This window comes from Pocillopora damicornis, chromosome 10 (genome assembly GCF_964200805.1).
Source record: "Pocillopora damicornis chromosome 10, jaPocDami1.2, whole genome shotgun sequence".
NCBI lineage: Eukaryota > Metazoa > Cnidaria > Anthozoa > Scleractinia > Pocilloporidae > Pocillopora > Pocillopora damicornis.
In genome coordinates this window covers 6,795,067-6,809,672 of record NC_142679.1, presented here as the reverse complement: position 1 = coordinate 6,809,672, position 14,606 = coordinate 6,795,067, and the positions used below count along the sequence as shown (strand labels likewise).

General features: G+C 37.0%; 2 protein-coding genes across 5 annotated transcripts in view; both read left to right on the top strand.

Annotated features, from left to right (window-relative positions):
* Positions 1-46: 46 nt before the first annotated feature.
* On the top strand, positions 47-1,278 carry LOC113670363 (uncharacterized). Its single transcript, XM_027186502.2, has 2 exons — positions 47-246; positions 635-1,278. The coding sequence occupies exons 1-2, from the start codon at positions 61-63 to the stop codon at positions 1,019-1,021; spliced, it is 573 nt and encodes a 190-aa protein (XP_027042303.2). The 5' UTR covers positions 47-60; the 3' UTR covers positions 1,022-1,278.
* Positions 1,279-2,691: 1,413 nt separating this feature from the next.
* The window catches only part of LOC113670346 (uncharacterized), a 20,497-nt gene continuing 8,582 nt past the window's right edge, over positions 2,692-14,606 (top strand). For 2 of the 4 annotated variants that reach the window (XM_027186479.2, XM_027186478.2), the window contains exons 1-16: positions 2,692-2,925; positions 3,018-3,278; positions 4,799-4,866; positions 5,036-5,109; positions 6,447-6,529; positions 6,937-7,025; positions 7,147-7,277; positions 7,385-7,517; positions 7,875-7,996; positions 8,391-8,511; positions 9,058-9,195; positions 10,076-10,186; positions 10,632-10,801; positions 11,746-11,905; positions 12,291-12,332; positions 14,281-14,340. In XM_027186479.2, coding sequence (XP_027042280.2) covers positions 3,179-3,278; positions 4,799-4,866; positions 5,036-5,109; positions 6,447-6,529; positions 6,937-7,025; positions 7,147-7,277; positions 7,385-7,517; positions 7,875-7,996; positions 8,391-8,511; positions 9,058-9,195; positions 10,076-10,186; positions 10,632-10,801; positions 11,746-11,905; positions 12,291-12,332; positions 14,281-14,340 — 1,602 coding nt within the window. In that variant the 5' untranslated portion in view covers positions 2,692-2,925; positions 3,018-3,178. Of the gene's footprint in view, positions 2,926-2,998; positions 3,279-4,798; positions 4,867-5,035; positions 5,110-6,446; positions 6,530-6,936; positions 7,026-7,146; positions 7,278-7,384; positions 7,518-7,874; positions 7,997-8,390; positions 8,512-9,057; positions 9,196-10,075; positions 10,187-10,631; positions 10,802-11,745; positions 11,906-12,290; positions 12,333-14,280; positions 14,341-14,606 lie in introns of all 4 variants that reach the window. The other 2 variants (XM_089183722.1, XM_089183721.1) reach the window with 2 other exon arrangements.

Genomic DNA, 14,606 nt, shown 5'->3' with positions numbered 1-14,606 from the left:
GCAAGCCATCATTCTTCTTGGGCAGCGGTAATTTTCTAAGTGGTGGAATTTTTTCAAAATATGGCGGTAGAAGGAAGGAAAAGAAGAAAGAAACGAAAGGATTCGACTTGTAGTATCAAACCACCCTTAGATTTTATTGAAAGTCCTCTAGATGGACAAAAGTATTATTGCACTCCTGTTCAAGCTGCAAGGAGACCATTTCTGGCGGCATCTATGCCCGTTGATGACCAAGTATCAATGAAATGGGTAATAAATGGCAGAAGATTTTCTTTAACCGTTGACAGATGTTTTGTGGTGTGCTAATTTCTGGTTATGTTTTGGCTTTCTGCTCATTCGAATTGCTTGATTACGGTTAAAGCTTCTGTAAATCATATTCCAGTGCTTTCAATAGTTTCGTAAACGAAGAATCGTCCCAATGCAAGTTTATTAGCGAGGCATGTGGAAATGAGAGAGTGTTGGAAATATATCGAAACTTTGTAAGCAATTATAGGTTACAAAAGAGAATCACGCAGTTCATAGCTAAACTTCCTATATTCTGAAAATGAATGTTCTAGATTTCGTTCCTCAAGAGTTAAGAAGAAAGTTAGTGTGCAATTGTTCACTTCTTCATTAATTGTTTAATTTTACTTTGCAGGTATCCCCTCAATTCCCTGATAGGATTGAAAATGAAGAGGAACTTTTAGCTCTATTAAAACCAAACAAAAAGTCTCGAGGAAGGAAGAAAGGAAAAGAAAATCCCCAGGCAACTGAGCAACTGGCTTCAAATGGACATCTGTTGGGTGAATTGGATTTTGGATGTAAGAATGTGAGAAACATGGATACAAATGAGAAAAGCAAGTTTCCTTGTAGAAGATCTCAAAGACTTAGGAAACTTAAAAAAACTCATTGCTTGTTTCAAGAACCACAAGTTATGACTCCTGTAAATAGGCAAGGAGTTGTTATTCTTGCATACGAAACACCAGATCAAGAACTTTTAACAGCAGTTGAAAGAAAACACTCGTCAACAAAAAGAGGAAGATGATGAGAAGCCTACCATTATTATAAACATTTTTCTTCAATGAATAATACTCAGAAATTGATTTGAATTAAGGCTGAAAATACTAGCAAGTTTTCTCCTAATGCTCAAGTATTGTTCTTTTCTCATGTGAATGGGATTTAGCTGATGAAAGACATACTGTATAAAGAATGATATTGACCCTTTACACATCAGTATGCATATTCTCCATACAGTTCTCTGTACATTTCTTACGTGTACAGTGCCAATAAGGAAGAACTTGTTCAACAATCAAGAACTTTTTTAGTTGCTGATCATTTCCTCTGTTCTTTTTACCTTAATTGTGGTTTACAGGTGATTTTGTGAGGAGAAATTAGATGCTCATCACTCCTAGCAGTCAATGGGTTAATAATATCAATGAATGTTATGAGTAATAACCAAAAAACAATACCCATTTTCAATGTCATAATACCCTTAGAAATCTTTAATCTTTGAAAGATGCCGATCAGATGTGAACTATGAGAAAGTTACTCTTTTAAAGTGCTCATTACCAACAACCTGACGATGTTGTGGTAGATTTCTGAAGTGATAAAGCATATATTCTAATTCTAGTTGTAAATTTGATTACTTAAGTCATGCCTCCTTCTAATTACCCAAAGGCTTGAAAAGCAAAGATAATATATTGTCAAGGACAAAGAGTTATACAACAAATGGTAGTGCAGGTACTAGTTTCAATTTTTTTTTTTGCAGTCATATTCTGGTGAATGGCATATTTTGGTGCTAAGATGGCTTAGTTTGAACCTCACAGTACAGATGTCTTTTATCAGCTAAAATCCTTCCTTCTCTTTAGTTGGCTGTCTGTATGGTAAATTGTGGGAAAAATCACCAGTCTCCCATAGGTTCAGAGAAAATCATGTTGAAAGACCAAAAATCCTTTCATATCAATCAAATCGACTCCTACTTGGTTAAAATACTTAAACATCCACAAACCTCTCAGCACACTCTAGTCAAACTGATATTAATGCAAAGTCACAATTTTAATAAATTAAAATTTTTTTGTGATCATCTGGTAAGGGTTGAGAGATTCTTCCTGAGAAACAGCGAGTACAGTTGAACCAGTAGTAGGAGGCATTCTATTAAACCTCTGAGTCTCCTACAGCTGGCTTTGTGGGGAAGTTTGTTGGAGGCATGTTATCAGCAATTAAAGGTCTCTTGTCTTCATGAATTATTCTTTGCTAGCATTTCAATATTGAGCCCTATCTTCAAAAGGTTGAGCCATTCTTCCTGAGAAACAGTGAGTACAGTTGAACCTGTATTAAGAGGCATTGTATTGAGTGGCCAGTTGTCAAAGTCCTGCATTTGTTTCCCCTTAGTCTCTTTAATTTTCACCTCTACCAAGCAGTTGTGGTCATCCTTTACTAAGTCCCAAGGGCCTGTTTGTACCCATCTTCCATCCCAACCATTCAAACAAAACTAAGAACAATTTTTCAAGTAAATTTAATCCATGTTTCTCTCCCTAAATGAGAGTGAGTAGTATTTTTAAGCAAGATAACATGAGTTGTCAATTATGGCTGAAAGCGCGTTGTTTATCTTCTTTTATAATATATATTTATATAATCTATGGAACCTGTATTAAGTATTTAATCCGCCATTCCCCTCGGGACCTCAAGATTCCTAAAAGATAAAACGGGGGGAGCCTGGTACGAGTAAGTTGGTCACCGCGGCGATTTGATCGAGTTGTCAACTGTACTTGTAAACTTTGTTGAAAAATTTCAGAGAAATAGTTCTACAGAGGTCAAGATGACAAACTGTATCTCGTAGAAGGGCGAATGTGCCTGCTGCATTTCAATCAAAATAATCCAGACGAGAACTGCGTCGAAAATCAGTCATGATCGTTTGAGACTCGTAATTACATACACCTTGTGGTTACAGTAAGTGATGGCATCCATTGTTTTAAAAGTGATTGATCGTCGAGTACTTTTGATTAATGTAAATTTGTTTAAGTATTTTCTTCCTGACGCAGATTCCTTAAACACGGAAATGCTGTCAACTTCGTTGACTACATGTTGTCTGGCATTCACGTTATGATCTCAAAGGTTTGAAGACAATTTGCTAGAGTTGTATCACTGTTTTGACTGAAGTGGAAAGGGTGGCAAGTCGCGGGCTCATTAACTCAAGAACCAAATGAAAGATAAAGGTGTCCATGATAGCTCACAAAGCGATGACAACAATGAGGCATTGAAACGATCTCCTTCTTCAGCAGTCCCCTCGTTCTCTATTCCTGGTGAGTTAAGGAATAAATTCCATGTAGATCTAGTAGTTTGTTTTTATCTTGTCACTGTATAGAAAGGTTATATACCCATGCATGCTAGCATTAGACAACATCTTGTCTCACAGGAAGTTTGAAAACAATTATTCTCCGCTCTCACTCATCTCGATATTTATCATTGTTTCCTATATGAAGTTAGAGGATTTTTCTTCGAAGGGTTTAAAAACGTTTTCATCGATAATTAGAGAATATTAATTAGTTGTAACTATTACATGTTAAGTACACAGTCATCCAAAAGTTCAAAATTTGATTAACTTTAAATTTCTTCAAATAGGGCTTTTTCTTAGTAATTTTTTCGCTCTTAATAGTCTTTATAACTTGCCCCCAGCTAGATTGCTAGATTGTGAATAAAACTGTAATGAAGATGGGTAATATTAAGTCTATACACAAGGCTGACTCACATAATTGCCAAAGCAAACTAGTTTCTGTAGTGTGGTAGGAATGGTAAGGAATTGTATTCTTACTTTCCCCTGGATTGGCCTGGGATAGGATGGTAGCCCCTGGGAGATTACTCTTGCCTTTTGTGAGCTCTCTTGACAATATGCTGTTACAATCATTGACAGTTATGAAAGAAGGAGAGCTGTTATGTGAGAGTTTTTAAGTGGCTTCTGCCCAATAAAACACAGTAAAATTACCTGGGGCTAGAATCTGGGGCCCAATTTCATTTACCTACACAAGAGAGCAACTGTTAAAAAAGTGTTGTTACAAGCCAACTCTGTAAGTGTGTTCTTAGTGAAATAATTTGGAAAAAGATCAGGATTATACTGGATATATTTTCATTGCTGAATAAATATTTTGTGGTGCAAGTAAGATTGAGTTTCTGCACTGCAAACAAGGGAGGCCTTAGTGCATTTAAGTCTGTGCTCCTACGACCCCCTCTGCCTTACCACCTATACCAGTCCTAATAATGTACAGCTAGTATATGTGTGCTGTACTTATATGAGGAAATGCAAAATATAGAACCCTGTTCTAAGGAATGATGGCCAGTAATTATGTAGAAGCTGTTACAGAAACTATAAGAAACTATAAGAAAATTCTCAAACGTGATTGGTTATCACCAGTCCGATTTGAGCATGAATAGGACAGTGCATGTGTCATGCTTGTAAATGGACAGAGTAACTGAACAGTTAAAGGGACATTTAACTCATCATGCCTGTATAAGTGGACAGAATACTTTATGTGTGCGTGCTGTTGTTTCACATTTCGTCCAGTGAACTGTTGTTTCTTTTTTTAAAAAACACACAACCAATGTCTAGTTTCTTTCTCAAATTTTGTCGTAGTTTGGATTTATTGGTAACAGGACTGTGTGTTGTCCTGGACTCCCGCTTTGTGGTTGTCTGAGTTCCTTAATTGCTTGTATAATTACAGATGGAATTGGACTCCTTGTAGTCCCATTACCATTATTTATCAAACTATGTTATGTTCACCATTCCTGTCATATGATTTTGAGCTTAATATATAATTTTATCCCACAGACATAAAGCTGTTTGAAAAGGAGTCTAGATCTACACAGCTTCTTTTTAGCTACAAAGGAGGAAAAAAGGTCAGTTACTGGTGCCAGTGAATGTGTATGTTGGCAGTGTACATTTAAGATATTACCAGAACTATAGCTTAGAACAGTAAAATAATTCAGTATTTAGAATTATTTCCTAGCTTGTGGAATATTTGTTTTTATAATTGAACTTTATTGCAAATTATGATTAATCTTGTAGGTTCCAAAACTTAGAGAACCTAGAAATTTATTTGCATTCAGCAAAGACAAAGGACAGCAGGCCTCTCCAAGATGGTAAGGAAAAAAAAAAAATAGGCATGCATAGCATGCAAGAGTTATTTTTTTTGGCTGGATAGGTTGAGATGGGATTCCTAATGTTTTCATAATTTTCAAAGGGACAAAAATGTCATTTTACCACACTTTAGGAGAAAGAAAAAAAACCTAATTTACCTAAACTCACTCATGTATTTTGTGGTCTCTATAATAAAATGCATTGGTGTCATGCTTACTGTTGTCTTCTTCACAGCTGTTGTTTGGTCTTGTCACACAATGCCCTCTATTCCTGGTTGGAGAGAGAGTGTGTTGCATGACAAAACCAAATAGTGGTTTCAATAGAACCTACATTTACAACTGTTCCTCTAACAGAGAGAATATCATAATTATTAGTCTACAGTTAGTCCCCTCAAACATATCACTCCACGTACCTATAATTTTACCATTAAAAGCAAATTGAAACTCTGTTGTATCTGTAAGTGAAGATACACTGAACAAGGGAATAGGATAATATTTCTGAGAGGGCTCCTTGATTGGTTGTTGCCTATCTGGACTTTTCCCCTTGAGTGTGAAACATGTGATAAAATGCAGTTTGTTTACAAGAATCAACACACGATGTGGTTAAGTCCAGTTTCACTTGTAGGAAAAGTCAAAATATGGGAGAATTGCATGAAAAAGCCACTATCAGTAGCATTTAGTTCTATGTGAGTTTTTTCTGTGGTGCTGGATAATGTGGTTAGAATAAGTGATTAAATGCAGGTTGTTTACCAGGAAATGACACGTGGTGGAGCAAAGTCTAATGTGGCAAAATAGAATTTGATTGGTGGAATACAATTCAAGCATGTGAAAAATTGCCTAATGTTCGCGTAGTGCAATGATTGGGTGTGTTCTGATTGGACTTTGGACATTGTTTTCATAGTATGTGATGGAATGTTAGTTGTTTGGCATGTACGTTCTGAGAAAAGGAGTGGAAAAAACATTTTTTAACTAAAAAATTATATATTATTATATAATTACACTTATCAAATGCAGCAATGTGATTGGTGCAAGATACATACCATCATGCAGCAAACTGAGTGGTGTGAGATATATACCCTAATGTGGCAATCTGATTGGTTTGAGCAACACACCATTCTACACACTAACTCTTTTTGTAAAAAAACAACTTAAAATCAAACATGTTTAAGACATAATTTTTTTGTTTCTGGTTATAAATGATTGTTCTATAATTTTTTAAATATTTACTATATCTGCTAGTTAAGCACAACTCAAACTTATGCACATCAATTAATTTAACTTTTGACGTCCCTTGAAACTCATAATGTTCTATAATCATATATTAATGTTTATTGTGGCAGGCCATATCAGATGAAGATTTTGCCGACAATGCCCAAACACATACAGTACATTCCAAGAAATACAGAACCTTTCATTAAGCCAGGTTTGTAATCATATATATAATGTAAACTATTTCGAGTTAAAAAAGGGATTTGTCTTCATTAGTAAGAAATAACAAGATACAATTATTATTATAAACTTTTCTTTTTGTTTAGAAGATTATTGCTGTTTGCTACACAGAGGCCTCCAGCTGTAATTATCATGTTGGGAGCACATACTTAAAAGCTGAATCTTAAAACTTGACATTAAAAACATTCTTGAAGTTAACTTTTCCCAAGGGTTTAGTTGATTAACAGAACTGCCATTAGGCAAACAGAGATTATTGGTTTGTCATCGTGATGGAGTCTTGTAGGTTTTGTGTTATTGTTATTAATTGTTATTAATTAAGAAATTATCTTCAATCTGTAAGTTGCTAGTGAACTTAAAAGTTTTCTTTTGTTTACTTTTCAGAGAAGACAGCTGATGATGAAAGTCTAACAAAGTTATCTTGTGAAGGTGGTAAAGTTGTATATAACAATGAACCTGGACCTGAAAAATATGTAAGTTATTAATATCTCTGAGGGAATTTTAATCCTCTTGTGCTCTTTTACTTTGAAGCTGATAAAATTTTCATTTAGTGTTCACACTTTGACTGTCTCTTTGTGTGGTTTTAATTTCTAGTTTCTCAGGTCACGTGTAGGTGGAACCCAGATTTCTAACAAACCTTTTTACAAGCTCAAGTCTCCTGAGGACTCTACTTTACTATTTGAATCTCGGTTTGAATGTGGAAATCTGTTGAGGGCAGTGAAAGTGTAAGTGAAATAGACTTATAATTATAATGAATTATTTAAATTTATTCAGCTGAATGTATTTGTTTATTATTGATCTACTAGTTGAATTTTTTACTTTTTCATCGTAGTAATGATGCTGAATACCAGCTGTGGCTTAGAAATGATTTGTACACCAACAAACACACACAGTGGTATTACTTCAGAGTTCAGAACACAAGACCAACTGTCCGCTATAAGTTCACCATCATGAACCTCCTTAAAGTAAGGGACGGATCAAAGTATTCTGTATTTTTTCTCATAGTCTGAGCAGTTTCCCATTGGAAGTGATTTATCATTGAATTTCATTGTTAAATTTCACTATAATATAAACTGTGTTTGATATCGCCAATCAGCCACTGACAGGTCACTTACTTTTTGCACTACTGTGTCAGTGTGATGAATGAGTGACAAAGTGTTCATCATTCTCCATCCAAGGTTATTTCTGGAAAATGTTCTTGCCTGTGGTGTTTATATATTAACAAACAATTAAGATAATACAGACTTTGGTATTGATTCAATGAAACTTAACTAACGTGAATTGGCTCAACTAATTATTAATATATATTTTATTTGTCCTAGTCTGGCAGCTTGTATAATGAGGGAATGAGGCCTTTATTTTACTCCGAACTGGATGCAGCAACAAAGAAAATTGGCTGGATTAGAACTGGAGAGAATATAAAGTACTACAAGAATGCTATCAAGTATGGTCACAGTTTTTTTTACTTTACTTGTTACTTGTTAATGACATTGCAGCTTAGTAATCTCAGTTGTAAGTGATACCCAATAGGAGGTCTGTGGAAAGGGTGGGTTCAACCCTGTTAAAAGCCCCAATTCTTTTTTATGTTTCACTTTCTGCAAGTGCCTTAATCAATAATCACCACAGCCAACATGCAAGAATAAATTTGTTGCTTGCACCTTTCTTTTTGACATGAGTATATTTTAGGTAATCGAAATAGACAAAAGTGTTCCTCCTCTGAACCATAACTGAGAAAGAACGATTCCTTAAAAGGCACACTGTCTTTCTTACCTAGAGCTTTCTCTTACAAGACAAAATTTCATGTCAACAGTCAATCAGTTGTTGTTTGTTTTTTTTAGACGTGAAGATACAACGAAAGAAAAGTACCATTACTCATTAACATGGACTTGTGAATTTCCCAATGAGAATGACACGTATTATTTTGCTCACTGTTATCCATACACCTATTCTGACTTGCAGGTAAGTTGAGTGTTTATATTAAAATACCTGCAGATGTCCCAGAAACGTTTATGAAAAGAAATGTTTTTGTTAAATTGGACTGTTTATTTTCAGTGACCTATCCACAGAGTAGATGGTGTGCTTAATTAAACTATATGTTTGTATGGAAAATATGGCTAAACACCATGGCATTGGGAAATAACTAACTGACTTTCTGAACTGATTGAGTAATGATTGTTTAACTGGCTAAGTAGTTTAAGAATGACTGGCTGAGTGGTGAAGCATTGAATGAATGAAGTATTTATTGACAGACTGACTTTGCAATTGAGAGGGGAACTGGTTGACCAATCAACTACTTGGATGATTATCAGATCGGGTGGTGGACCAACTGGAAGACTGACTGTCTGATTGACTGATCGATAGACTGAGTCTTTGATCAAATGATCAACTGACTGTTTAGCTTACTTACTCCCTGACCGACCGACTGACCGACCAACCGACTGACTGAGTGACTCTCAAGAGCAATACATACTCCGGAACTATATTATTTTAATTTTTTTCATCCAGGAATATCTTCAAAACTTGAGGAACGACCCAGTGCGATCACGGATATGCAAACAAAGAGTGTTATGCCGGACTCTTGCCGGAAACTTTGTTTACACACTCACTGTCACAAACCCATCAAGAAGGCCAGCTGATGCTGAGGTATGGAATGGAACTTAAGTATTTGTGAGCCTAAATCTTCTATATCGATATTGCAATCTATACCTTGTTCATACTTTAAAAAGTTGTAACTCTGTCAAAGCACGTAGTACTGAAGAGTTCTGTCAGTTTTTTTTAACCCGGACTTATCAATCTGGTCAGACGTCTGCGTCACCGTGATTTTTTTTTGTGCATCTTGAGAAAAGTCATCTTAAACTAGCTTGGTGGTCATTTCAGATTTGCAATACAAATTGATCTTCTCTGGTATGGTAGTTGGCGCGCCAGACTCTGCGTTAAAAGGTCTGGGTCCTGACCTTGGTCAGAATCGTTGGGCCGTGTTCTTTGGCAAAACACTTTGCTATCACAGTGCCTCTCTTTGTTGTCGAGTTGGGACAAATGATTGTCAGAGCGGCCGCGCTTATTTAGAAACTCCCATAATAAATCTTGTTTTAACCAAATAAATGTAAACAATAAAACTACCCGTCCAGAATCGTAGGCTTGGAAGTAAATGAAAGAGAAGGGAAGTATGACCATTTCAAACTTAAAAAAAAACAGTTTTATGGGAAAGTGAAAGTTTTGAGGTTGTCTTAGTCAAAGTTGTTCCCCCTGCGTTGGTACCTATTGATAGTTTTGCTCTCGCACGCTGCGCTCTTTCGAGGGTGGTGCTGAATTGCGTAAACTCGTCTCTATCATGGAAACTTAACGAACGAACAGTTTAAGGAGGAAGGGGGAGGGGTTATTCACGACAGACTAGAATCCCGACCATTAGAAGGGGTGACAGTCTGTTTATGGTACAGAAACTGAGAAGACCTTCGCCAGCCATGCAAGTCAGTCTTGTTTCAAGACTTATCTTTATTTTATGTTTTCATTTATTTGATTCCAGGCCAAACAAGGAGTGGTAGTGACGGCAAGAGTTCACCCAGGAGAGACTAACTCAAGTTGGATGATGAAAGGACTTTTAGATTATCTAACAAGCAACGCTGCTGACGCAAAGGTTAGTGTTTTTTCCACTTGGAGCACCTTTTGATCGACTCATATCGGCTGAGTAAGGAACCAATGAGATTTCATAGACTTTGATGCCATATGTGCGATTTATTTCACTCTACCGGGGAATCTTCATTTTTGAGATCTTGAACGTCCTAATGTGAAGAGCGTCTGTCGCTGAATTGGGTGTCGCAAATTAAATGCAAAGTCACAACAGCTAATCAGAACTTAGAACATGCAAGCAAGCTGCTAGAAGCGCGGGAAATGCCTCTTGGTTTATGCAAGAGTTGCATGTGATTTGTTGCGAGAATGCCGCGGGTTTTCCGGTCCAATCACAGAGCCTTAAAGCAAAACCAATACAATCCCAAAATTCTTTCGACACCTACTAAACGTTTGGTGAGTCTCGGTGAAAACAGTCATTTCACTCATTTTTCACGGCCCTTATTGCTCCATAGCTCCTCCGTGACATGTTCATTTTCAAGATTGTTCCTATGTTAAATCCTGACGGAGTCGTTGTTGGTAACTATCGGTGTTCACTAGCCGGGAGAGACCTGAACAGGAATTACAAGACAGTGCTGAAAGATTCGTTCCCTCCCATTTGGCATGTCAGGAATATGGTTCGCAAGTAAGGAGCTCCGTACTAGAAATATCTTTTATAAATTCATTATTTGCTATTGAGCTAAGCCGTGATCGGGCGTTTTGTTCTTGGAATGGGGAGTGGAAGGGGGGAGGGGGGGGGGAGGTCGGCGGGAAAAAACGAAAGAAAACGACTGAACATTAACTCTTCCAACAAATAATAACACACAACTGATTGAAGATTATTGAATATCGCAGGTGATAGAGGGTTTCAATGGGGTTTACCGATAGCCTTAAAGCGACCCAAACAATTTAGCCATTAGGCATTAAATTGGTTTATTTTAACCGTTAGTCGTAGAAAAAGTTAACCGTTAGAAAAATTTCTGGGTACCACAATGGAAAGATATTAAACTTTAGTCGTAAATTAGCCAAATTTCACCCGTTAGCCGTAAAAGCCATCACCCCATTTATACCCTCTCGACAGGATCAACACAAAACTCCTCGAACCAAAATTATGACATTTGATTGACTCTGATGATGACTTACGCTCAGATTTTCGAAGAGTCACTTAACGTCACCTTTTAACCCTTAAAACCCTGCGAGTGACCAGAGTCTAATTTCTCCTTCCAGTAATAGTACTGAATCATTGTCAATACCAATGGGAATTTATAGACAAGAGTGTGGAGAAAATGGATTCTGATGTGAGAGTGTGAAGTATTAAGGATATTTCCCACCCACACGATTAAACTGCAGATCGACTGTTAACTGCTGGTTTGAAGCCATATACTTCATAATGTTGAATTTTTCATGGACTTGTAACTCCATACTTTACCTTGCACTTTTTATGAGTTCGTAAGAATCCCAGTCCCCTCTATGGAGTCTTTACGCTCGACAATCACTTTAGTCAGTGACACAATCACTTTAGTCGGTGAACTGGGTCATAACATACCTCTAGTAGCACTTTGTTTTGTTTCTTTTTCGTTGTTGTTGCAGATTATTTGAGGAACGCGACATAACATTATACTGCGATCTGCACGGACACAGTCGCAAGCAGAATGTGTTCATTTATGGCTGTGAAAATCGCTTCGATCCTCTGAAGAGATTGAGAGAAAGAGTGTTTCCTGTGATGGTATCTAAAAATGCCCCTAGCAAGGTGCGGTGCAAGGATTAATTTGTTTTCCAGTAGTGTCCATCGTTTCTAAAACCTGGGAGTAATAAAAGCAATTGATCAAAGGAAAATAAGCCTCTTTAGATGGAGAACGATTTCGACTCATGTGAAGACTTATAAGGTGCGGTAACTTTGAAGGTTTTTCCGAGAGAAGCAGTATAATTTGGCGGGAAGCAATTGTTGCTTTGACTTTCTTCATATTGGCTCCTAAGAAAAATGTTATGAAAAAAACACATCTTCATTTTCTTTGAGTCGAGAATACGTACAAAGTGGGATTAGGAATTAATCCTACAAATGTCCTTTTAAAGTGCAGATCAGTCAGTCAAAATTTTAAGCTCCATAAGTTACACTTGTTGTGCTTTTCCAACAGTTCTCATACAAAGGTTGCAAGTTTAAAGTACAGAAGAGCAAGGTTTGTAAAATATAATATTTCGCTGGTCACGATTGTGCGACATATGCATTCCATCACTTGCCTCGGAATACACACTGAGTGCGCTTGACAACACAGCGGTCAAACGTAAGGAATGCGCAAGGGGATAAATTTTGGCCGGCCGCGAGCCAAATTAGCGCGCAAATTTTCCCTGGAAAACAGGAACAATTGCTGTAACGCAAATATGCGAAACAGAAAAAAAAAACCAGCTAAGCGTTCATTAAATCTGTAACCGAAAACAAAAGTAGAGGAATTGAAAACTCAAGAGACTTGTTATACCCAAAGCTTCTTTAATCACGAGTTTCCTGCTGATTTACAATTTTCTTTTGAGCTTTATCAAAAATGTTATACGGTTTTCAAATACCACAAAAGCCTGAAAGCTTGTCACGTAGCCTCTAAAACGTTCGCACATGCGCAGACGTTTTACCTCTGTGTTGCGCTGGACTCCCTGTTGATTGGTCTGGGTTTAAATCAAAGTGCTCTGTGAGCAAACTCGTGAATTGACACATGATTTTTTAGATTATGTTTAATGTTATCTGGTTTAGGGAATTTTGTGGTTGATTGTCATATCTAGAGTACGAGCAGTAGTTCAGTGTTCGCTAATGTAGCAAAGAAACAAAGTAACGTTGGGATAAGAAGGCATTACAATTGAAATGATCATGCCATTACATTTGACAAGGTGGATGATGTCATGCGTTTTGAACGTCTATCATTTTTGTTTCTGGTTCAAAAGAAAAGGTTGGAAGTAAATGTGGCTGAAAAGTGAAATTTACTGTCTTTCGTTGTAAATATTAGAAAATCAAGGCAATACTGTCTTAATGAAAACATTAACGATTCCCTCTTTATCAAATGAGACAAACGGGAACGAGTTTTGAGTGATATAACTAAGCCCAGCCTACAACCGTCATTTTGGATCTCCGCCTGGGTAGATTTAAGTCACGTGCTAGGCAACGTATAATCAATAACAAGATAGAATTTCATTTCAGGCCTATTTATCAATTTTGTGGTGTGCAACTTTCGCATTTTAGTACGTTGTATGTATGTTGAATCTTCAAATTGTCTTGAAACTTAAAAGAAAATTGTTCTTTAAAAATTCACTGAAAATCGGTAGCTAAAATTGTTTGTTTAGGTGTTATTTGATTTTCGTGTTAACTTGTTATTTCGTCAGTCGCCGGCATCTTTTATTGCTTCACACAGGAAAAACACACGCGAAAATACACGCGACGAAACGTAATGATCAATTTTGTCCTCAATCTCACGCTATAACAGAAAAAGCTTTTGAACATCTGTAAACTCCGAGCGCTTCGCAGTAAGTGATATTTTCAATGAATATTCGGATTGTTTTCAAGTTCAAGGATTGTAAATTACAATTTTATGAAAAACGAAGGTTGTGCTGTTATTTCAGTGTGAATCCTTGCATGCCTGCCAGTCGCTGGCGCCGCTTGTTGAAACTAAAATGAAAAAAAAAAAACTCTTTTAAGATTATCATTGGCTTCTTTTTCACCCCAACACTATTCTTAGCAACAAAGGTCGCCATTTCGTCTGTTTATTGCTCGCCAAAAACTATCAAATGCACTCAAAAGCCTAAAATCTTAAAAAAAGTTTACAGGAATCGACCAATCGAGCGAGCGAGCGAGCGAGCGCATGCCATTCCCCACATCGTATCTATAACTCGCTCTTGCGCATGCGCGCAATTCACGAGTTAAAAACTGACAGAACTCATCTGTTCTACGCTCTTTGACAAGACAATTGACTTTCTGTCTGACTCCAGAAAGACTGAACGTCGACTTGTGAATAGACAGACAACTAGATAGGAAGTTAGGAAGACAGACAACCAGCCAGATATACAGTCTTTCCAACAGACGCTCAGACCGAAGAAGACGGATAATTAGACATTAATTAAGAAACTCAAATTTTAAACTTCTTACAGGAAGGAACAGGTCGGATTGTTATGTGGCATATGGGGATTTTGAACAGTTTTACTATGGAGGTGAGATTAAACTTCTTGCTCAGTCACGAGCGAAATGTCTAGCTCTTTCTGCCTTTTTTTTTTCTGAACTCTTTTTGGGTGCGCGTGGCTTGAGAAAGCACAAGAAATCCCTTGTGTTTTGGGTTTATTTCTTCCCGTCTTGTGATTTTGCATAGCAGCACACTGTTTTTTCGAGTTTTCCCTCCATTTGATGGCTTAATTTTCTTCGTCACCTTAGTTTTTATTTCGAGTGTTCCTTCCATTTAAAGGCTAAGTTTCCTTCGTCA